This window comes from Danio rerio, chromosome 19, assembly GCF_052040795.2.
Source record: "Danio rerio strain M-AB ecotype USA chromosome 19, GRCz13ab, whole genome shotgun sequence".
Lineage (NCBI taxonomy): Eukaryota > Metazoa > Chordata > Actinopteri > Cypriniformes > Danionidae > Danio > Danio rerio.
The window spans coordinates 36,332,467-36,355,616 of NC_141039.2; the positions used below are offsets into that span (position 1 = coordinate 36,332,467).

At 35.9% G+C, this 23,150-nt stretch overlaps 1 protein-coding gene across 1 annotated transcript in view; it reads left to right on the forward strand.

The window, feature by feature from the left end:
- galnt4 (polypeptide N-acetylgalactosaminyltransferase 4) overlaps positions 1–17,095 on the forward strand; it is a 46,353-nt gene extending 29,258 nt beyond the window's left edge. The window contains 6 exon segments of the mRNA NM_001044778.2: positions 1,210–1,327; positions 4,068–4,244; positions 8,207–8,338; positions 8,449–8,559; positions 15,875–16,027; positions 16,173–17,095. Of these exon segments, the coding sequence (NP_001038243.2) occupies positions 1,210–1,327; positions 4,068–4,244; positions 8,207–8,338; positions 8,449–8,559; positions 15,875–16,027; positions 16,173–16,301 (820 nt within the window). The 3' untranslated portion in view covers positions 16,302–17,095.
- Positions 17,096–23,150: the final 6,055 nt, after the last annotated feature.

Genomic DNA, 23,150 nt, shown 5'->3' on the forward strand with positions numbered 1-23,150 from the left:
GTGTTTGTGTGAGTTTTCTCTTTATTATCCAAGACATGCACTATAGGGGAGTTGAATAAACAAAATTGTCTTTAGTGTATTTTTGTGAAGGATAGTGTATGGATGTTTCCCAGTACTGGGTTGCAGCTGGAAGAACATCCGCTGTGTAAAATATATGCTGTATAAGTTGGTGGTTCATTACGCTGTGGCGACTCCTGATGAATAAAGGGACTAAGCTGATTTTTGTTTTCCTGCATTTTAACATTTAGATCTAGCAATCGATTTAAATGGTCATTTCACCCACAAATCTGAATTCTGAAATATTTTACTCGCACTGATGCTTTCCAAAGCTCTACCAACACAGATGAAGGTATTTTTAATCAAATTCGAGAAATCTTTGTCTCTTCATTATAAGAATATTCACCCAAAATCAGGCCGTTTAAGATGTGACTTTTTTCTTCAGTAAAACATTGAATAAGTGCTCTACAGACAAAACATAACTTATACCTGAGGCTCTTGACGATACTTAGAGGTTTTATGAAACAAATTGATTAGTCTGTGCAAGAAACTGAATTTCATTTACAACATCATCTTTATTCCACAGCATTAAATCTTTAGTTTTGCCTGTATATGTTTTATTTTTGACTCTCAAAGTAGCTGCTTTGCATTTTAAGAATCACCAAGAATCACAGTTTCTAAAAATAACTAAAAATATTCTTTAAAGTTCTTATGAAGTGCTTTGAAATGTGCACTTTTGTTCGATGTGTGACAAAATTTAAAGGCAGGACATACAGTAGGCCCTTCCCTTTAAAAAACTAGCCAATAACATTTAATTTTCAGCTGAGGAAAAAATAGGCACCTACATAATAAATGTCCTGAGTTCGAGTAAATGAACAGTATATTTTCACATTTTTATTGAACTACCCCTTTAAGGTTTTCTCTCTTTATTCCACTTTAAAAACCTCCAGAAAGTCATTTTTCTCAACGAAAGAGCCTGAAATAGGATTGCTTATTGTGCTGATTAAATTCAGATTCAGTGCACTGAATAGACTCAATTTAAAGCTCAGGCTCAGGGGTACATTAAAGTGTGCTAGATTTCTCTCCAGGTCCGTCAGAGGGCAGACCCAGAGGCACTCGCTGCAAACTAAAGAAGCACTTACCTGCTAGAAAATTGGTGCTAGAGAATATCTCTGATGAATTGCCAATGCTCTGCTGCTTTTGGTTTCACAGGTCTCCCACTATGGCAGGAGGCCTATTTGCCGTCAGCAAGGCCTACTTTGAGTATCTTGGCACTTATGACATGGGCATGGAGGTCTGGGGAGGAGAGAATCTGGAACTTTCTTTCCGGGTAAGACACCTGAATTAGTTTAATTTTTGCGCATTGGTGATTTGCATTGGCTTCCCATGGGCTCTTGTTTGCATGAGAGAGTGAGTGTTTATAATTAGAAACATCTCTCGTGTTCGATTTCTTTTTTATTTATTTAGTTTGTATGTAGAAATGAAGATTGATGGATATGGAAACAGAATACAATGCTGTTTCTTCCAGGGCTGTATGATGTTCATGTATAATTGATGTGCTGTGAATTGGTATATAAAAACATGTGGGGAATAAAGCTGGTGAAGTGCCTAAAAAGGAGTTTTGTTGTGTCTCAGCGGATCCTGAAGCGATGTTGTTATGTTTTTATTTTTGACAGGCAGTGCATTCCATTAGAATCAGAATCAGAACTTTGCTTTTTGAAAATGTTCCAAAAGTAAGTGAGATTTAGGTGAATAAATTAATTAGTGATGCGCTAGGAAATACTTTATGCATGTTCGTTTTATTTGCAAAACTAAGCTGTCTTTTTTTTCAAAAAAGGATTTTGTATTCTATTTTAATATGCATGGGGCAGTCATAACAAAAAAAAAAAACAAAAAAAACAAAAACTGAATAACCCTGAACAAACCAACTGGTTTGATTACTTTTTATTTTTGTTATTTATTATGTTTAAACAATATAATTGAAAAAAAAATAACAGAAATAAATGATTATTTATTCTTTAATTTTTGAAACCAGTAAAGATTATACACTTAATCTGTAGCACTAATAATTATTGTTGTAATATGTAAGAAATGATGTAATGAATATTTTATTATAATTATTTAAATATTGATGTATTGAAATGAGTGCTCTACAAATGTTAGTGGTCTAGAAATACTTCACTTTTTCATAATTATTAATAAACAATGTAATGTAGAAATTATATAATGAATGGAAATCTTCTTTAATAAATATGTAGTATTGCTGTGACACCGGTAGCGTCTTTTATACTTTACTGTGATTGTAATTATTTACATTTTGTAATGTAATATGCATTTTAAATGCAATAAATAAAGTAACAAATGTAAAATTTTGCTTAAATCTTTTCAGTCTCCTTTACAATTATGTATTGTCATGAAACTAATGGTTCATTTAAATTGCTGATAATGTAAAACTTTACAATAAGGTTGTATTAGTTAACATTAGTTAATGCATTCATTAACATGAATTAACAATGAAGAACACATCTGTTTAGCATGAATAAATCCCTGTTAATGTTGACTATACAAATATTAACATGATAGTTAATGCATTCATTGCCATAAACAATGCCTTATGTCCAGCAAAAAAAACTAAGTTAGGGTAACTAAAAAAAACTAAGTTGGGAAAAATATAAAAATTAATTTGGGATAGCTAGAAAAGGAAGTTGGCGTTACCAGAAATATTAGGTTGGAGTAAGTTGAAAAATAAGTTATAAGAACTAGATTTTCAGTTGAAGTAAAATTGAGTTGTAGTCGATAGAAACATTTTATTGGGGCAATTAGGAAAACTAAGTTCTCGTAACAAGTAAAACGTAAAAAGTACAAAAAAGTACAAAAAAATTAAGTTAGGTTAACTGGGAAAATAAAGTTGGGCTAACTAGAAAAACTAAGTTGAAGTAACTAAAAAAAATTTAATTTGTAAGCACTAGAAAATCTTAATTGAGCTAACTAGAAAAATTGCCTATGAGAACTAGAAAAAATAAGTTATATGAATTAGAACAATTAAATTGGGGTAACTGGAAAAAAATTGGTTTTGAGAACTAGAATGCAGCGTTCACACCAGATGCGGATGAAGCATCAAGCCTGAGTGATTTGCATGTTAAGTCAATGCAAAGGCCCGAATAGACATCCCGTAGTGCATATTGTGCGAATAAGGCAGTGTAAAAGACACCGCGAATGAAGCAGCACAAGTTAAGCGTGTTGTGCGATTGACGAGTGTTTCACACGAATCGCTCAAATTAGAAAATCCAAACTTTAGTGGACATTCGCACCGCGTTAACCAATCAGGAGCTTTTTTTTTGTAGGGTGTGATTATGATGTAGTGCCTGTTGTTGGTGTCCCCGGGAAAGATCCTCCTGCTGACACGGAACAACAGTTCATCAAACTGGGCTTGGTTCAGTCAGCTAAAAGCTTCCAATACCCAGTTATAGTTTCTGAAAAAGTTGATGAACACAGAGCTAGGTGCACTTCTGAATGCATCTAGTGGACTCAGACACGGATCCAAATGAATCTAAGATATCTGTCAGCCTTCATAAAGCACAAACACAGCTATTCTCTCAATAAAATCCATGTCAGCCATTTAGCAATGAAGCTAGAGTCAACAGGCAAACAGAAGCCCCGCCCATGATGCGAATCCGCGTCTATTGTGAAGTAAATTTGATGCGTAAATGAAGCGAGAAATGTTCACACGTCTTTTTACATGCGAATAGCTCGATTTATCCATGAGTGCTGTAACTAGAAAAAACTAACCTAACCTCAGCTGCATGTATGGCAATTCTCTGCCTCCACATTGTGCATTTAAAATCCTTTAACACACGACAAGCCACTGATTCCTTACATAATATATCATTTATTTGCTAATAATTTTTTCAATACATATTTAAAAAAAAAAAAAAAACTTTTTATTATAAATATTTGATCAGTACTTTGCAATATTTAAACAGAAAAAAACTAGATATTTTTGATGATTTGAAATTACAGTGTAACTGAAGGAATTTGGATTCTTTTTAAAAACATTTTGCTTCTTGCAGGTATGGCAGTGCGGAGGGTCTTTAGAAATCCACCCATGCTCCCATGTGGGTCATGTGTTTCCCAAAAAAGCACCTTATGCTCGATCAAACTTCCTTCAAAACACAGTCCGAGCTGCAGAAGTATGGATGGACACATACAAGCAGCACTTCTACAACAGAAACCCTCCAGCACGCAAGGTACTTCATCCTTTCAGCGTAGCATTATTTCCTCCTTTAACTACTTCAGCATTTATCTAGAAATGCTGATCTCAAAAATGCTTGCTCACTTCTGAAGTGGAAGAAAAAAAAATTGTGAAAGAGATAAATGACTCTCAGGTTTTGCTTGAATGCTTCTCTTCTATCAGCTTACAGTGTTTGTTCTTCCTTTGGCTGACAACGATAATAAAACTAGGCCAAACATATATTATATCACCCTGGCTGACATCAATGTGGCGCGTAACTTCATATTACTTTGGAGAGAAATTACATTATTAATGACACAGATCAGTGATCAAATGATAAATCACTTTGTGGCGTCCATGACGGGAGATGCAATAAGCCCAAATGTTTGTTTGACCTTTCAGTTCGAGTTGTAGACGTAAATCAGGTGTGAGCATGAGCACACCCTTCCCATAGCTGTTTTGGGTGTTGGTTAAATGAATATGTCTTGTTTATCTGGTTGGGTGTCTTGAGTTTTTAGTTTGTTAAAAAAAAGTGTGTCGTGGCAGTTCTTGTGTCAACACTGCATGACAGGAAGTGCTTGCAGTACGTGGCGTTAGGATGATTCATATAGATATTTAGTCAGATATAGAGTACAGATGCTACAAAGCAAGTTGTCAGCAGTGAAGTTGATTGAATAAATGAAATCGAGAGATATAAAGTTTTTAGGATTAGGTTTAGAGTCTTGAGTGAGTTTATTTCTCACAATTCCAAAAAAAAAAAAAAGGTTTGAATTATTAGATGCTAGGGTTGTAACGGTATGAATTTTTCACGGTATGATAATCGTCTAAAACAATACCACGGTTTGACGGTTTCGCGGTATACGGTATGTTACAAATGTTACAAAATAATAGAACAGTGAAGCAAATTTGACTTTTTCCAAATAATATATTTTTAGTTACTATAAACAACACCACTTACAATGAACAAATAAAAATAAGAAAATAATAAATAATGTGTCAAAGTCCAAATAAAGTCCAAATAAACATGGTGCAAATCCTCAGAAAAAAATAGATATAAATATTTACTATACTATAAATAGTTACATAACGAAACTAGATTCAATATGGAACATCCTTAGGTTTTATGTGCCAGCATGGATATGGTTGTCTATCGATATGGATTTGGATATGGTTGTCTGCAATGCAGACAAACAGCTGCACCTTCATTTGCGTCTTTTGAATACAGCAAGAGCAGCAGTTCGTCTTTGCTGTGTCACTGTTTTGTCATGTTTCTGTGCTGCTGTGCATGCAAAAGTACTTAGTATGAGAATTATTTCATGAAAAACTTTTTTTTTTTGCGTTTTATTTAGCCGCGCATAAATGTATGCCTATCTCTCATTCCGTGTTGTTCAAAAAGCTTGGTCCACAAACAAAAGCGAAACATATGCTTATTGGTTGTGATATAGCGAGTTTGAACCAATCTGGGCATGGAGGAGGGACAATGCATCAATGTATCATGTCTGATTTGTCCGGAGACACAGTGACGAGCGTTTCTTTGTCAAATCAGCGTTGTCAAATGTTGATGACGTAACCGCACTGATTCCGGAGCCTCTGAAAGTCCGCGAATGTTATGTGATACAGCACTGGAAAGCTGAGATTCGCTTCTTTATGCCAATCTTTGAATTGTATGAATCAGATCAGCGGATCAAAAGTTATTAAACATTTAAGAGCAATACTTATTTTTAGCCGCGGGCGGCTGTCTCGGTCTTTAAGGGTTAAAACCGTTGATATGCAATTGTTCATGGTATGATATTCGTGCACGTTCAAATCGTGGTAAACCGTCATACCGGTATATTGTTACAACCCTATTAGATGCTTACTTGGAAGAGTTGAAGACATTTGCTAAATTAATTAATAATACGAACAATATGTGGCGCAAAAACTGAATAATATAAACTAAAAATATGGAACAAAGTAATCTTAAAAATATAGTACAAACATAGTCTCAAAATTATAAGAAAATAATGGTCACGTAAACTTTCATTTCCTACATAAATGTCAAAATTATGAGACATTTAGGCAAAATTCTGAGGTCAAAATTGTGGGATATAAACTGAGAAATCAAAAAGTCAGAATGTAAAGCAGAAATCTGAGGAAAAAGTCAGAATTGAGAGATGTAAACACCGAATTTCAAGAAAAAAATGTTAACATTGAGAGATGTAAACTTAGAATTTCAAAGAAGTAAGTCAAAATTGCACAATGTCTAGGTAAAATAAACTCAAAATTCCAAGAAAAATTAATTGTTGAAATTGCTGGATGTAGTCGGCGCAATAGCCTAGTGGTTAGCGCGCCTACATATGGTGCAATAGCACGTCAGGGCGCCGCGAGTTCGAATCCCGGCTCGACGACATTTCCCTACCCTACCCCCTGTCTCTCTCTCCCACTTCACTTCCTGTCTTAATACTGTCCTATTTAATAATAAAGGCAAAAAGGCCACAAATAAATCTTTAAAAAAAAAAAAGAAATTGCTGGATGTAAAGTACGAATTTGAAGAATTGTGATTTGTAAATTACAATGTAAAAGTTTTTGAATTCCAAATAAGTTACAATTGCAGGATGTACCATGCAAATTTAACAGTGCAAGGCAGAAGGAAAGAGGCACAATTGTGAAATGTAAAATCAAAATTCCAAGAAAAAAATGCAGAAAAGCAGTTACCTTTTTATTAATTTTTATTTCATGCTGAAAACAAGCTTTAAACAAGATGTATACTCAAAAGTAAAAATTGCAGCATGTAAAGTAAGAAACCCATGGAAAAAAGGCAGAATTGTGAAATGTAAACAGAATTCCTCCTGCAAAAATGTTGAAATCGCAGGATGTAAAGTAAGAACTCCAAGAATTGTGAGTTGTAAATTCCAAATTAGATACAATTGCAGAATGTTAAGTGAGAATTTCAAGTAAAAAAGGCGGAAGTGTGAAATTCCAAGGAAAATTTGTAAAATTTTGAGATGTAAACTTAGAATTCCAAGAGAAAAAAAAATAGAAATTGCAGAAGTAAGATTTCCAAGAATTGTCATTTGTAAATTTCAATGTAAAATGTACAAATTTTGGGATGTAAATGGAAATTCAAGAAAAATTATTAACATTGAAAGAAGCAAACTTGGAATCAGCTGGCTTTCTGCAACTCTCACATGGTCGCTCACTGAAGCTAAGCAGGGCTGTGCCCATGAGTATCTGGATGGGAGACCACATGGGAAAGCTACTGTAGATTGCTGCCGGAAGTGTTGTTAGTGAGACCAGCAGGGGGCACTCAACCTGCGGTCTACTTGGGTCCTAACGCCTCTGTACATGTGATGGGGACTCTACTGCTCAGTGAGTGGTTAAACCTAGGTCACGACTCTCTGTAGTCGTTAAAAATCTAAGGATGTCCATCAAAGAAGAGTAGGGGTTTAACCTGGGTCCTGGCCAAATTTCCCCACTGGCCTCTGTCCATCATGATCCCCTAACCATCCCCATATCATAATTGGCTTCATCACTCTTGTCTCCTCTCCACCAATCAGCTGGTGTGTGGTGTGCGGTCTGGCACAATATGGCTGCCGTTGCGTCATCCAGGGGGATGCTGCACACTGGTGGTGGATCAGGAGATTTCCTCCAATGTGTAAAGCGCTTTGAATGTCCAGAAAAATGACAATGTTGTAAATGTAAGGAATTAGTAATAATAATTCCAAATAAGTTCCAATCGCAGGATGTACAATCTAAAAAACTTGACTGTCAGTTTCCATTTACTGCATTGTAAAAGTGCTATAGAAATAAGGATGAATTGAATAGAATGTTAAATGAGAATTCTAAGGAATAAAGGCAGAATCGTCAGATGTAAACCCAGAATTCTAAAAAAGTAGGAGTACCTTTTTTTTAACTGTTTTTTTTATTTATTATTATTTCATGCTAAAAACAAGCTTTCCTAGCTTTGCCTTGTGGTCTTATTTTGATGTGCACCTCTAGGAATCGTATGGGGATATATCAGAAAGGATTGTCCTACGAAATCGGCTTCAGTGTAAGAGCTTTGAGTGGTACCTGCAGAACGTTTACCCAGGACTGCATGTGCCAGAGGACAGGCCTGGGTGGCACGGAGCGGTAAGTCAATAATATAATCCAGGCTATAGTCTAATTCTCTCCGGAGTTTCTTTTAATGTCATTTTTACTGTTTTTTTTTTTTTTTTTTTTGTTGGTTTTACATGGTGTAGGTTCGAAGTGCTGGAATCCACTCTGAATGTCTGGATTACAACGCCCCAGACCACAACCCCACAGGAGCTCACCTGTCCTTGTTTGGATGCCATGGTCAGGGCGGTAATCAGGTAACTAAAATCAAGAATACTTTTTACATTCTGATTTTCTTTTTTGTTTTTTTACTTTTGTGTTTCGAATAAAGGAAAAAGTTATTTAAGTGATTATTCATTAAAAAAAGCTTATGATTTATTAAACAACAAGATTAGTTATTAGCTAGGCGACATGGCAAAAAAGCAATCCCGATTAATTCTTTTCCAAATTGAACAACAACCATATATATTTCGATAACAGTTGTTAATTCTTCGCGATTAAAAGAGTATCCCAACAATGACTCAAGTCACAAATTAGAGAATTAGCATAACCTATCTCTAATATCAACACACTTCTAGATTCCCATTGTTGCACATTTCTGCTGTGTGATTGGCTCTTAGATCAAGAGTAAAGTCAAGAGCTTATCATTGTTATTGACTAATTTTATTGCAATTCGATATAATATTGTTTATTGGCCCAGCCCAGCTATTGCTATATTTTTTCAACTAAAATAAATTTTAAAAATATCGAAAATACTTTGTTTCCTTAAACTACATTAATAAAACTTTTAATAACATTGTAATTATTCAAACGAGATTACTTATCTTAAGCCAAGTCCCTTTAAGGCAAGTCATTTCACTCGACGGCCATTTTTGAAACATTTCTCGGGTAGTTCGCTTGGGCATTCTCTCTGATTGGGTAAAGATCAAATTCTTTAAAACTGTTTTGCAAGCTTATGATTACATTACATTTTTGGAATCACCAATAAGATTAAACAACAACTGTCTCATAAGTTTAGTTTCTATACGTTTGAATCAAACAAAATTGGCATATTTTCAGGTTGCCTGAGCTAATACGCACTCAAAAGAAATGAGATTGCGATACCAACCTCATTTATAGCCGCTCTACACATTATCATCCTCTGAAAAATGCTTTGTCAGATTGTGGTGGTCTTCTAAAGTAAATCACAACTTGATGGTAAATCTCCTCCAAAAATGAAAGTGACTCTTTGTTTACAAGATTATGGGCGATTGAGAAGTTGCTGCGGTCATGTGATGTACAGGACAGACTGTACCTGGCGTTTGTTTCATACAGATTACAAAACCAAAAAACTTTTGTTTTTAAGTGCACTTGGTTTGTTTAAAAGGACAGGTTTCAAATTTTATGTGGATATTTCTTATGTCTGTGAAGCAAGTATTTGCTGAGATTCCAGTGTGTTTGTTGACCACCAAACTGTCTAAGGTAATCGTACTGTAATACATTTTTTATTTTAAATAAATACACACGGGCAGCAAAGTGTCTCAGTGGTTAGCACTGTCACCTTACAGCAAGAAGGTGGCTGGTTTGAGTTCCGTCTGGACCAGTTGGCATTTCTGTGTGGAGTTTGCATGTTGTCCTGGTGTTCGCGTAGGTTTCCTCCGGGTTTTTCCCACAAGTCCGAAGACATGCGCTATAGGTGAATTAAATAAACTAAAATTGCTCATAGTGTATGAGTGCGTTTGTGAATGAGTGTATGGGTGTTTCTCAATACTGGATTGCGGCTTTAAGGGCATCTGCTGCGTTAAACATATGCTGGAATATTTGGTGGTTCATTCCCCTGTGGCAACCTCTGAACTAGAGAATAAGGTGAAGGAAAATGAATGAATGAATAAATAAACACTGAAAGGTATGAGAAGTTTAATTGTATTGTTTTCTGCAAAGACACAATCAGTGTTAGGTGTAACGCCTCACAAGTAATGAGGATTATGTAATAACATTACTTTTCTAAGTAACAAGTAAAGCATTACTTTTCAAAATTAGGTAATAATATTTGATTTACTTTTTAGTATAGTTAATTCGCTTTTAAAAAATAAATTGCTGAATTAAAATGATTGTAGATGCGTTGAGTCACACTCTCAATGAGAGAATGCAGGAACGGGCAGAAAGGAGGATGGCAGAGCCTTACATTTGTGCGATAGAAATATTCTCTTTTTAATAAAACAGAAAGTATAAAAGTAGCAAACATTAAGCTTTAAACTTTCATTAATCTGTTTATACGCTATGGATAGCTCTTGAGTCAGTAAGTTCTCTGAAGATAACATTATCATATCTTAATTTTTATAAATGTTTTTTTTACAGGTAAATGAAGGTTATACCGTGTGTTGTTAATTGCAGAGCTCCTCGATTAAAAAAAAAAAAAAGAAAAACCCTGCAAGTTCTGGAAGAAAAAAGTAACCCAAAAGTACCGGAATGCATTACTTACCATATAAAGTAACTAAGTAATGCAACTAATTACTTTTTTCAAGAGTTCACACTTGGCTGATGATTAATTATAAAGCTTGTTTGGCATGTTGTCACAGTAGAGAGAGCCCTGAGCTCATAAGATCCTTGAGCCTGGGGCTCCCTCCCCTTTGCAAGACAAAAGGGCAGTTTGAGCTTAGGTAGAACTCGAGAACTCCCCTGCTGTAGTAGCTAATGAACAGATAGTGATTGCTCTTAAGAGATAATTACTTACTAGGAGCATGTCTATGGTGCCGATTTGGATTAGTCAATTAACTAAAACGAAGATGGCTGTGATATGGAACTTTGGGTATAGTAGCTTAGGAATCGTCTGATTGGTAAGTCATGAATTGGATAATGTGGGACCGGCCGCAAGCAATCATACGCACATGATCCTCTCGAAATTAGTTTATATATAAACTTTTCTTGGGGAGTAACTTAATATTGTAACGCATTACTTTCTCAAAAACAGTTTTCCTCAACACTGTTCACAATAAATTCACAATAAATTCCTAAAGAAAAAAAAGTAAAGCCATCTTGAATGTTCTAAAATATTTAGATTTCAAAGCCTTTTATTTATTTATCAAAGAATTACTACATCAATAGTGCTAGTCATTATTGTTAGCGCAGTATATTATAGGTTATTGCAGGTTTTAAAATGTAAATCTTTGTTGCATAAGCTCAACAATGGAGAACAAATACGCTACATTTGAACCAGAGGAAGTGAGCAAGCTTTTAGAATAGGTCATTCACCATTTTACTCCACATTTCAGAAAATGGATTAAAAGGGGTTTTCTCTTAATGCCAACGCTATCAAGTAACCTTCAGTTATGCAACGCCTACGACAGGAGATCCATCAAATCCTGTTTGTTGCGTTTGCTGTGAAACAAAGAAAGCTTTTTAATGCTGAAATATAATCCATTCAGGGAAGCACTGCCCTTCTGAGGTTCGGCATTTATCTGGAGAAATGAATGAGTTTTTTTGGGGGGATGTATATTTAATGGAAAGGGAAACCTGTATGCGTGTCACTGCTGAGCATCATGGGACTCTGAAGTCACACCGTACGTGACTGAAAATCAATGTTTCCACAGTCTGGGCTGAAAAGGAAACCTTAGCCAGATCTCCTCAAAGACAGACGTCTGGATGAAATATACATGTGGTGCAGTTTGATCCAGACGGTGCATCTGAAAAACACTAGAGATTCATTATTTCCCTGTAAAGCTGCACCTTTGACTTTCTCCCAGTCTGCTTTTTATTCCTGCTTTCCAACCTTTGCTCTCTAGGATTTACTACTGATCCTCTGTCGAGAGTATTTGCTTATGAATTATTAACTTGGCTTTGATTGTTAACGAGATCCGTACAGACATCCGTGTTTATTGCGTCCTTGATATTTGTTGCTGGGAGTGAGTTTTTCTTGAGGCATGTTTTTAATTAATTCCGCATGCTACAAATATTTCCCTCAGTGTTTTTTTCAAGCCTGTTGTAGTTGGGTGTCAGTTTTATATGAGCATTGCATATTTTTACAGTAATGCTGTGCAAATATAACAGTTTGACAATAACATATTTTCAATGATTTTTTTTTATCCTCCAAATAACTTGAAAGAATTTGCTTGAAATAAAAAATTATATGAGATGGATGCCAAATATTACACAGGAAGAGTTCACAGTGATCATGGTGGGGATCTCTGTGAGAGCTGCAGTCATCTTTGAACACTGGAAAACTCGCAAAACCCCAGAGTTTAAAGAATAGGTTATTATAGTGACTACAAAATAGACAAACAAGGGTTTCCTCTGTGGTTTGGGAAGTCTTTTGTGATGTTTAGACTTTTCATTATTAGTTGTTTTATATTGATTGATTGATTTAATTATTTATTTATAGACTTCGTTGTCTTTTCCTTTATCTTTTCCTTTCAGCCACATGTTCTGGTTTTACATGCAATAGGTCTACTTGTATAAACTTTTAATGTGTGGTTGTATTATCTTGTCATGTACCGGATAAAAACAGCTAAATAAAAATGTACAATTAATTAATTAGATTTTGAAAAAACTTTTTAAAAAGTTTTGTACTGCCACTTCAATTCAATAAATGTCTCTTTGCTGAAATTTTTTTTACAGACCACACATACATTTTACTGTGTGTATTTACAGTACTTCTGATCAAAAACATGTTTTTTTCCCTTTGGTGAAAAAAAGCCTCGGTAAGAACAGGAAACTTGTTTATAATAAAATAGTAAGCAAGTAAGTAAAGTTTAATTATAAAGCACATTTAACTTCAGTTTGGCACTGACCAAAATGCTGAACAAAACCAAAACACACATTCTAAAAAAGTAAATTAACTATAAAATAATAAGTAATAATAAGAATAGTAGTATGACAAAAACACTGCACAATAAAAATTAAAAGCCAGAGAATACAATTGAATAAATATGTGTCTTAAGTCTGGACCTAAAAATAGAGAAGAAGCACTCGTAATGTCCGGTGGCAGCTGGTTCCACAAACATGGATCAGCAACTGCAAAGGATCTCCTTTCAGTTTAAGTCGTGACCGAGGAATTTGTAGTAAAACTTTATTTGATGACCTACGGGGCAGAGGAGTTGAAAGTTAATAAGTTCTAACAATTTGCTTGCCCATTCAGTGCTTTAAAAACAATAAGCAAAATCTTGAACTGAATTCCAAAATGAACAGGAAGCCAATGAAGGGATGCTAAAACTGGGGAAATATGAGGGTGTTTTTTGGTATCTGTCAAAAGTCTAGCTGCCACATTTTGAACCAACTGCAACCGATACTTAATATCAACCAATACCTGATATTGATACTTTAATAATAATAAAAAATAATAATAATAAAATAATAATAATAATTCTTTACATTCATATAGCTGTTTTCTGGACACTCAAAGTGCTTTACACATTTCTTGGGGGGAATGTCCTCATCTACCTGGATGATGCGACAGTAGACATATTACGCTAGACCGCACACAACACACCAGCTGATTGGTGGAGAGGAGACAGAGTAATGAAGCCAATTATGATTGGTTAGGAGGCCATAATGGAAAGAGATCAGTGGGCAAATTTGGCTAGGATGCCGGGGTTAATCTCTTTTTCAAAGGACATCTTGGGATTTTTTTTAATGATCACAGAGAGTCAGGACCTCAGTTTAACATCTCATCCAAAAGACAGCGCTCACTGAGCACTAAAGAGTCCCTGTCAATATACACTTTTTTTTTTGCCGTTTGTCTCTTTATTATGACAGGGTCGTTCTGTAAATAGACAGGAAGTGAAGTTAGAGAGACAGGGGGAGGAGGATTCGCTAGCCTGCACTTGAGACAGCACGGATGTACTATTTGTCAGTGCATTGCCCACTAATGCTACAAGTGCCAACATAATAATGTTTCATATTAATATATAAATATCCTTTGTTTTAGGAAAGTGAACAAGATATTTAATGTTAGCTCACAAACTGTTAAAGCAATAATTACAATATTTTCATATACATACACTCCTACAAAAGAGAGAAAATTTAAATATATAAATATACTGTTTCAGCCACAATTATCCCTCCTGTTAATTTGATTATTTTTCAAATATTTCCTAAATGATGTTTAACAGATTTTTTTTCACAGTATTTCCAATATTTTTTCTCCTGGAGAAAGTCTTATTTGTTTCATTGTGGCTAGAAAAAAAAAACAGTTTTTCAGGCCAATATTATTAAGCTCTTTTTTTTGATTGCCTACAGAACAAACCACTGTTATGTTGGCTTGAGAAAGCCATCATACTGTTATACTACTCTGTCCTCAAAACCAAATGTATCTCCTCTTAGGCCGTTGATTCTACAAAGCACAAAATTGTGTCAAAGTGTGTCTTCTGCATTTAAGATTGTTGCAAAATCCCCTCAGGCCAATCGAACTTATTGTTTTTGAATAAAAAAATGTTAAATGTTACATTTTTATAATCCGGGCAGGCATATAAAAAGTTATGCAAGCCTCACATTTGACTAAAAGCTGTGTTCTGCATTAGATTTTGTTGCTTTATCTTTTAAGGTTTATCAGACGTCTGGTTTTTCAATAAATTATTTTTAAGCATTATTTTTCTCAAAATATGGCAAGCCATAAACTTCATGACTTAAACTCCATATTTTTACTGATATGGCAATCCATCTTTGCATGTATCCCTTTCACACTTTGCATGTATCTCTTATTTTATTTTCAATAAAATATGGCAAGCCATTTTTACATAATGTCCAAGTCCAGTATTTGACTGTCAGAGACATCGGGCTTGATTTATATCACTCATATTGTCAAGAAGCTTTGATGCATCATCACTAAGCTCTCAATTGTCCCCATAGCAATAAAAGAGGCTAACCTAGCAACCACTTAAAAATCTCCACATCAGAACATCGTAGGGACCTGGGTATTAGCTCGTTTGACAAGCAAATGGCACTTCCTGTTTGCTATGAATGGTAACAATGACAAGCCAAGTGCTAATAACGATTAGCTACATGCTATTAATGGTTATCTAAGTGCAATAACATATGCTAGTAATGCCTACTAAATATTAGCGTTTGATCAAACGTGTACACAAGCATTGCCATTTAGCAACTGCTTAGCAACCACCTAGCAATGACATAAACATTTTAGCAACTGCCTAGTAACCACTTAGCAACAACTGTGCTTGATGCCAACTGCCATTCTCAGTTCTAGTGCAGTCATGTTGGCTTTCTCAAAGCAGCATCAAAGATTGTCAACAAGGTACTAGTTACACCATGACTTGCCTATTTTCCCCTAACTTGCCTAGATAAGCCTTTAAATGTCACTTTTAACTGAATACTTGTATCTTGACTGTCATTATGGCAGAGCTAAAAGTAATCAGTTTTTAGAAATGAGTTATTATTATGTTTGTTTAAAACTATTATGTATGTTTAAAACTATTATGTTTAGAAATATGTGGAAAAATATACTGGTGGCTAATAACTCACGAGGGCTAATAATTCTGACTTTAGTTCTTTATTTCATCCAGACATCTTGGAATTGAAATGAACATACCACCACCACCAAGCAAAGCAAAACTAATCGCCATTTCTCTCTCTCTCTCCTAGTACTTTGAGTACACATCTCAAAGGGAGATTCGCTTTAACTCCGTGACCGAGCTGTGCGCTGAAGTTCAAGATGGAATGACACACATCGGCATGAAGCATTGTCCGCAAGACGGCGTTCCCAAACCTCCCAGCATCATATGGCAGTTCAGAGAAGTGAGTATCTCGCCTACAGCTCAGATAATCACACAACAGCACAAGATAAGAAAACAAACACTGCCTGTCAACTCATTCCACATCAGATCTGCTCTCGTGTAACAATTCCATGGCCTAAAATGATCGCTATCTCCTGTATTTTCAGGACGGCAGCATATTTCACCCTCATTCAAACATGTGTATCACCTCATATCGCACTGAAGAGGGCCGTGCAGATATCCAAATGAGAAGCTGCTCTACTGGAGACAAACACCAGCGATGGAGCTTCGAGTGATTTTTAAACTCCACGTCAAACTGGATGCAAGTGCAATTCTAAAAGAAAACGGCATTAAAAAGAAACCGAGACCTGGCATCCTTCATGCAGTGCCTTTGCCAACCAAAGTGGACACATTTGTAGTGCCAATTCTTTTGTTAGAGGTGTTGCTATCATAAGTCCGAAGTGCATATTCAAGCTACTGCAGTCAACGTTTAATTGCGATTTATCATATCCAAAAAAAAAAGGTTTGCATTCATATAAATACCGGGACACACCAAGCTGATGCCAAACAACTAGTGCAAACTGTGGTTTTGGTAGTTGTGGATCTGTCTGGACCAAAAAAGTTGCCCTTGAAACACCAAACGGACGAAAGCTGACTGAAACGAGAGTGTGTGTTCTGCGTAGTAGGACATATCTTTCCGCACTTGTGGGTGGCAGTATCTTATGTGTTCGAGCAAAGCATTAACAAAGCAGCGTTTAGTAGCATTATCACAGTAATTGTCACTCACCATGGAGGGATTCACACCAGCAAGTATGTCTGATAATCTAATAATTCATATCGTTTGCAAATAGTAGAGACAAATATGTGAACTGCCCTAACCATTCAGAACGCTAAGCCAATGGTGAAACATCTACGAGCTCCAATGAGAGGCGACGAGTGGAACAGACTAAACCAACTAGCCGGACTGACAAATCCCAATGGCCGACAGTCAGCTTGGTGTGTCACGGACTTAATATGTGTGCCTGTACTGTGTATATTTATTATGTTTTTTTAAATACAATAAAAATGTACATATTTATATTTTTATATTATATATATAAAATAATAATAATATATAATATATAAAATATATATATATGAGCACTATCACATGAGTAGCAGTGTAATATAGCTGTATATTGGCACTGGTGGGAGGCGTGCGTTGGCACGATGCCGCAGGTCGATTTACACATGGTCGAAGGCCCGATTCACACGTGGCTTCAGCGTCAACGCTTGACAGAAGGTGTGTCTGAAGTTGGAGCTGACGCGATCGTCATAGCAGTGTCAGCCAATGAAATTAGTCAGCAATCGGCCACTGTCTGAGCTGGGGTACTTGCATACAGCGATCTGATTGGCTAACTCTTCCGTTGGTGTTAGAAAAGTTGAGAAAGTCCAAACTTCTGCAGCAAGCAACGCCACTGTAGCAGCACGGATGGAATCACATTGCAGTTCGGCAACACCTTATGTCACCCATTAAAAGTGAATGGGAAGCGTTGACGCTTATACGATATACAGCCATAACACACTGCTACGAGTGTGATATTGCATTTGTACAACAGTTCGACGGCACAATTGTGTACATGAAAAAGAAAATCAAACACGGACAGTCTAAAAATCCTTTTGTTTGAGGAACTGCTTTCTTCCACCATTTCTTCACATTTGCAGCTGAAATCAGAATAGCAGAAACCATTGCTACTTCACCAACATCACTTTAGAGCTAGTGTTTGAATGATTCTCTAGTGTATTTTCTAAAATTATGACAAAACACCTAAAAATGACTTAAAATGCTCACATTCACATTCACACCAGTCTAGAGACATTTTACAGTATTTCTGTTGCGAACAGGAGATCACAATAGTTAACCCCTGAGAAAGCAAAGCAGCAACAATCACTACTAGATTACGGTTGTGTTTGGGATAAGTAAAAACGCTAAACACATGTGGGCATTTCTTCTTTCTTCTTTTTACTAAACTAGTCTGCTGTAGTGAAAACAGGAGACGCACTAGAAACAAAAAGATGGCCAACAAAAAGGCAACTCAGGGTTATACAAAGAGTGACCAACACAAAATACATGCATTCCTAATTGAGCTCCATCTCAATACACTACAAATAATATGTTGTAAACACAGCACTGCAACATAAAAACTGAGAGATCAACTTAGAAAGTCACATATTAGTTTAATAATGATTTGAACAGCTGTATTTTGAAAATACGCCAATCTTTTCTCCTCTGAGGGCTTACTATAGGGCCTCTGCCACCATCTTGTGCATAAACAACATCAACCATCTTTGCTCTGCTCAATGATGGGATGCCGGAGTGCTGTATCTCCGAAATTATAAATATTTAAAATAGCCACTATCCTTATAAATAAACTGCGTAGTTGCAGTCTTAACAACTACATTCTCGCCTAAAAAAAGCCTCTAAAGTACACTGTGTTGTTAAACAGCAGCAATATTTGTCAAACTGTAGTAAGTTTATTGATCTGCTGTCACTCTATGTGGGCGGAGTAATACAGAAAGGGGAGGAGGCTGTATGAGTTCTGATATTGCAGAATATCACACGGCTATCAGCCAATCAGATTCAAGAACTAGACAGAACTGTTGTATATATGTATATATATATGTGTGTGTGTGTGTGTGTATTCCCCATATACACAATAGTAAATGTACACAGTACACGCATATATTTACTAAAAACACTTCTATTTCGGCTGTGATTAATCACTTTACAGCACTAAATAAAACTGTTAATAATTAGGGATGCACCGAATTTTCATCTGCTGAAAGTCATTGGCAGAAAATTTTCGTTTTTTTGGCAGCAAGAAATAAATGTCAGAATAAACTTACATATTTCTGCATGTACCTCACATGCTCGACAGGAAAAAAGACTCTTCAAATAATCCCCTTGCAGATCATTTCTATGTAGTTTTATTGTTCCTGCTACTTGCAAATAGCACAACAATGCTGTCATGGCAAGGCTGGTGTAATCACACCTCTCGACTGGTTCACTCAATGAAGTTTTACTGTAAATTAAATGTGGTGATTTTGTTGACTCGTGTTTCTTAAAATGAGTATAATTTACGTTGAGTTAAAGTCCTACTAAATTACTTCATATCATTAAATACAATTAATTAGTAATTATCACAAAGCATTTTCAAGTTTGGTTTTTGGCCAAGTGCATGCAATATTTTGCCAAAATGTTCATTTCGGTGCATCCCTATAATTAATAGCAACACACTGTAGGAAATTCAACCATCCAGCGAACATAGTGTGGTATCTGAGCAGCATTTTTGTTTACATCGATGCACTATATGCTTTTAGTGACTCCGCAGTTTGATCTACTGCACAACGGTTTTATTTAATTGTACCAGAAGTGACTGATTTTATAATGTTGTGAGTGGGTTTGTTGACTGTCATTTTCCCATGTTGTGTTTTTTGTACTGCGAGGGAAATTTAGGGTCATTTCACTTTATCTTCTGAAAGCCAAATGGATGATTTTGGCACACTAGTGTTGATAAAAACCAGCATTTTAAGTGTTAGTCAAACTAACATTAATGTTTCTATGGTTTGTAAGACTTGCTTTTGTACCAACACTCAAATGCAAGTGTGGACCAAACCCTTTCATATCCTTTTTTACTACACGTATGGGAAATATCCACTTTTTTCTGTACGTTGAGTGTAGAAAAGCTATTCACTTGACAGAAAGTGCCTTCTTAGCATGATTACTTTCCCAAAAGTGCTCATTTTCCTTCACAAATCGGAGTTTTACAGTACGTTAACGTGATACTGGTCAAAGTAAATCATGAAAATTTATTTATCTAGGCTTTTATCCTTTAATCCTTTGACCCTGGATTGGTGGACATCTTGAAAATGCATTATCGTAAAAGACTGTTCGTTTATTTTTTGCACTAAAATGTGTTTAAAAATGGCAGTGTGATTTTAGGTCTTCGTTAGCTGGATTGAAAGGGAATTGAACATGGAATTTGAATTACTACTGAAAGAGCACAGGTTGTGGTCATGTGTTGTTCTGATTGACTGTAATGAAGTATTTTTGACACTTGGATAAAAAAGAGCAAAGTATTTTTCCTCAGTAAATTAAAGATAGAAAACATTTGTTGTTTGTCCTGAATGTTATTCCAGGTCTCTCAGTTCCTTTGCCATCTAGTGGTGTAAAACAGAATATAGTGTTAACCCGGGAAAACTAACCACACAGAGATGCTACTTTTCTTTCTTTATTTAAGTGTTTTACTAACCCAATTTTAGATCTGTCTATTAACTAATCTAGTTATATGTACATTGAAGGATTTAAATGAGCATCCCAGATGATAATGTGAACTATATAGGGGTTATATACTATATATATATACTGTGTATGTATGTATATATGTATGTATGTATATATGTGTGTGTGTGTATATATATATATATATATATATATATATATATATATATATATATATATATATATATATATATATATATATATATACACACTCACAAAATGGTGGGTTTTACTCAATTCCTTCATGTTGTCGCAACACAAATCAGTTAAATTAACGTAATTTTTACAAATTTAAGTGGAATGAACATAAAGCAGTTAAGTTGTCCCAAAAAAACCCTCAAGAATTGTGACAATTCAGCTCATTTTAAGTAGTAAGAAAATGCAAAAATAATGTTTTTAGTGTATATACACATATCCAGTGAGCGGCAGTTCTGTGGGCGCAAATCCCTTATTGATGCCAGAGGTCAGAGGAGAATGGCCAGACTGGTTCCAGCTAATAGAAAAGCAACAGTAACTCAAATAACCACTCGTTACAACCAAGGTATGCAGAAGAGCATCTCTAAATGCACAACACGTCTAACCTTTAGGCGGATGGGCTACAGCAGATGACCACAGCGTGTGCCACTCCTGTCAGCTAAGAACAGGAAACTGAGGCTACAATTCACACAGGCTCACCAAAATTGGACAATAGAAGATTGGAAAAAACACTGGTCTGATGAGTTTCAATTTCTGCTGCAACATTTGGAGGGTACAGTCAGAATTTGGCATTAGCAACATGATAGCATGGATCCATTCTGCCTTGCATCAACGGTTCAGGCTTGTGGTGGTGATGTAATAGTGTGGGGGATATTTTCCTGGCACACTTTGGGCCCATTAGTACCAATTGAGCATTGTGTCAATGCCATAGTCTATCTGAGTATTGTTGCTCTCCACGTCCAACCCTTTATAACCACAGTGTACACATCTTCTAAAGGAGTTCCTCTAGCAAGATAACGCACCATGTGATAAAGCGCGACTCATCTTGGGCTGGTTTCTTGAACATGACAATGAGTTCACTGTACTCACATGGCCTCCACAGTCACCAGATCTCAATCCAATAGAGCACCTTTGGGATGTGGTGGAACTTGTGATTCACATGATGTGCAGCCGACAAATCTGCAGCGACTGCGTGATGCTATCATGTCAATATAAACCAAAATCTCTAAGGAACATTTCCAGTACCTTGTTGAATCTATGCCACGAAGGATTAAGGCAGTTCTGAAGGCAAAAGGGGGGTCCAACCCGGTACTAGTAAAGTGTACCTAATAAAGTGGCCTGTAAGTGTAATAGGCTGGTTCATGTTACAAAGTCATATTTTGTTTGACTAGACATGCTAGAAAGCATTTTATAATATTTGTGTTCATATGTGGTAAATGACTGTGCGACATCGTGTTTAGTGTACCATAGATTATTACAACACTCTTTGGATCACCTACAATAAAAGTGTTCAGACAAAAAAAGCGTAGCACTCATATTACCGTCTCACCTCTTTGAAAGACTTATCAATAATTAAACATTCATTTGGATAAATTTTGATGGATACATAGATCATCTTTTTTATTTATTACGGAATATTGCTTGTAATATGATGTCAATATTCATACCTGCCCTGCTGAAAAATCCAGCTTAAACCAGCCTAGGATGATTGGCTGGTTTTAGCTGATCGGTTTTAGAGGGGTTTTGGCCATTTCCAAGCTGGTTTCCAGCCATTTCCAGCCTGGTCTTAGCTGGTCAGGCTGGAAAGTGGACAGCTAAAACCAGCTTGACCATCCTGGTTTAAGCTGGACTTAGCTGGTTTTGGCTGGGCTCCCAGCCTGGCTAGGCTGATCAAGCTGGATTTAGCTGGTTATCTCCCAGCCTGTCCAGCTAAAACCAGGCTGGAAATGGCTGAAAACCAGCCTGGAAGTGGCCAAAACCCCTCTAAAACCGGCCTGGTTGACCAGCTAAAAAGAGCCAACCATCCTAGGCTGGTTTAAGCTGGATTTTTCAGCAGGGTGGGGTGAAAAATATATGTATAGAAGTAAGGGGTTTGGTATTGTTAAGATAAGACTACTCAACTACTCAATTCCAACCAACTGAATATTTCCCTTGATAAAATATTTTTGGAAACTGCATAAAACTTGTAAAAGCTGCATTTACTTTCATGTTGAATACATCTGGATGTATAAACATTTGTATTACGAAAGGCCCCAGTAATGTTCATAACCAAATGTTGAATGATACTTAAAACCAGTCTGTCAGGTTTAGAAGACATGTGGTTGAGTAAATATGAATATTTACCTTAATGCAATGCGCTTTTAATAAGAAGAATCTTTCTGTCAAATTACTGCATTAATTGTTAAAGAAACTGTGGTCATTTAGTATTATTTTGTTTAATATTAGTTTCCAAGCCTGCATACATGGTTTGAATTTTATCATTATATTCACCGTATCAGGCGCAATGGTTTCAGGGATGCTGAAAAAAAAAGAATAATAAAAAAGTGATGTGGTAAATTGTGAGAAATTAACAAAACACCTAAACTGTTTTCATATAGAAAAAAAGCCTTGCTATGTACATATGCCAGGCTAACTGACTCTAGTCACGGCGTTTACATATTATTTGACTTGCCTGCTTATATTGCCTCATTTGTAAGCCTCTTTGGAAAAAGCGTCTACTAAATAAATAAATGTATAACTGAATCACTGACAGACAGTGCATCTCCAAAGTCATAAATAAACATACATAGATGCTTCATTGTCATTAGTTTAAATGGGCCACTACACAAAGCATATGAAATAAAATCAA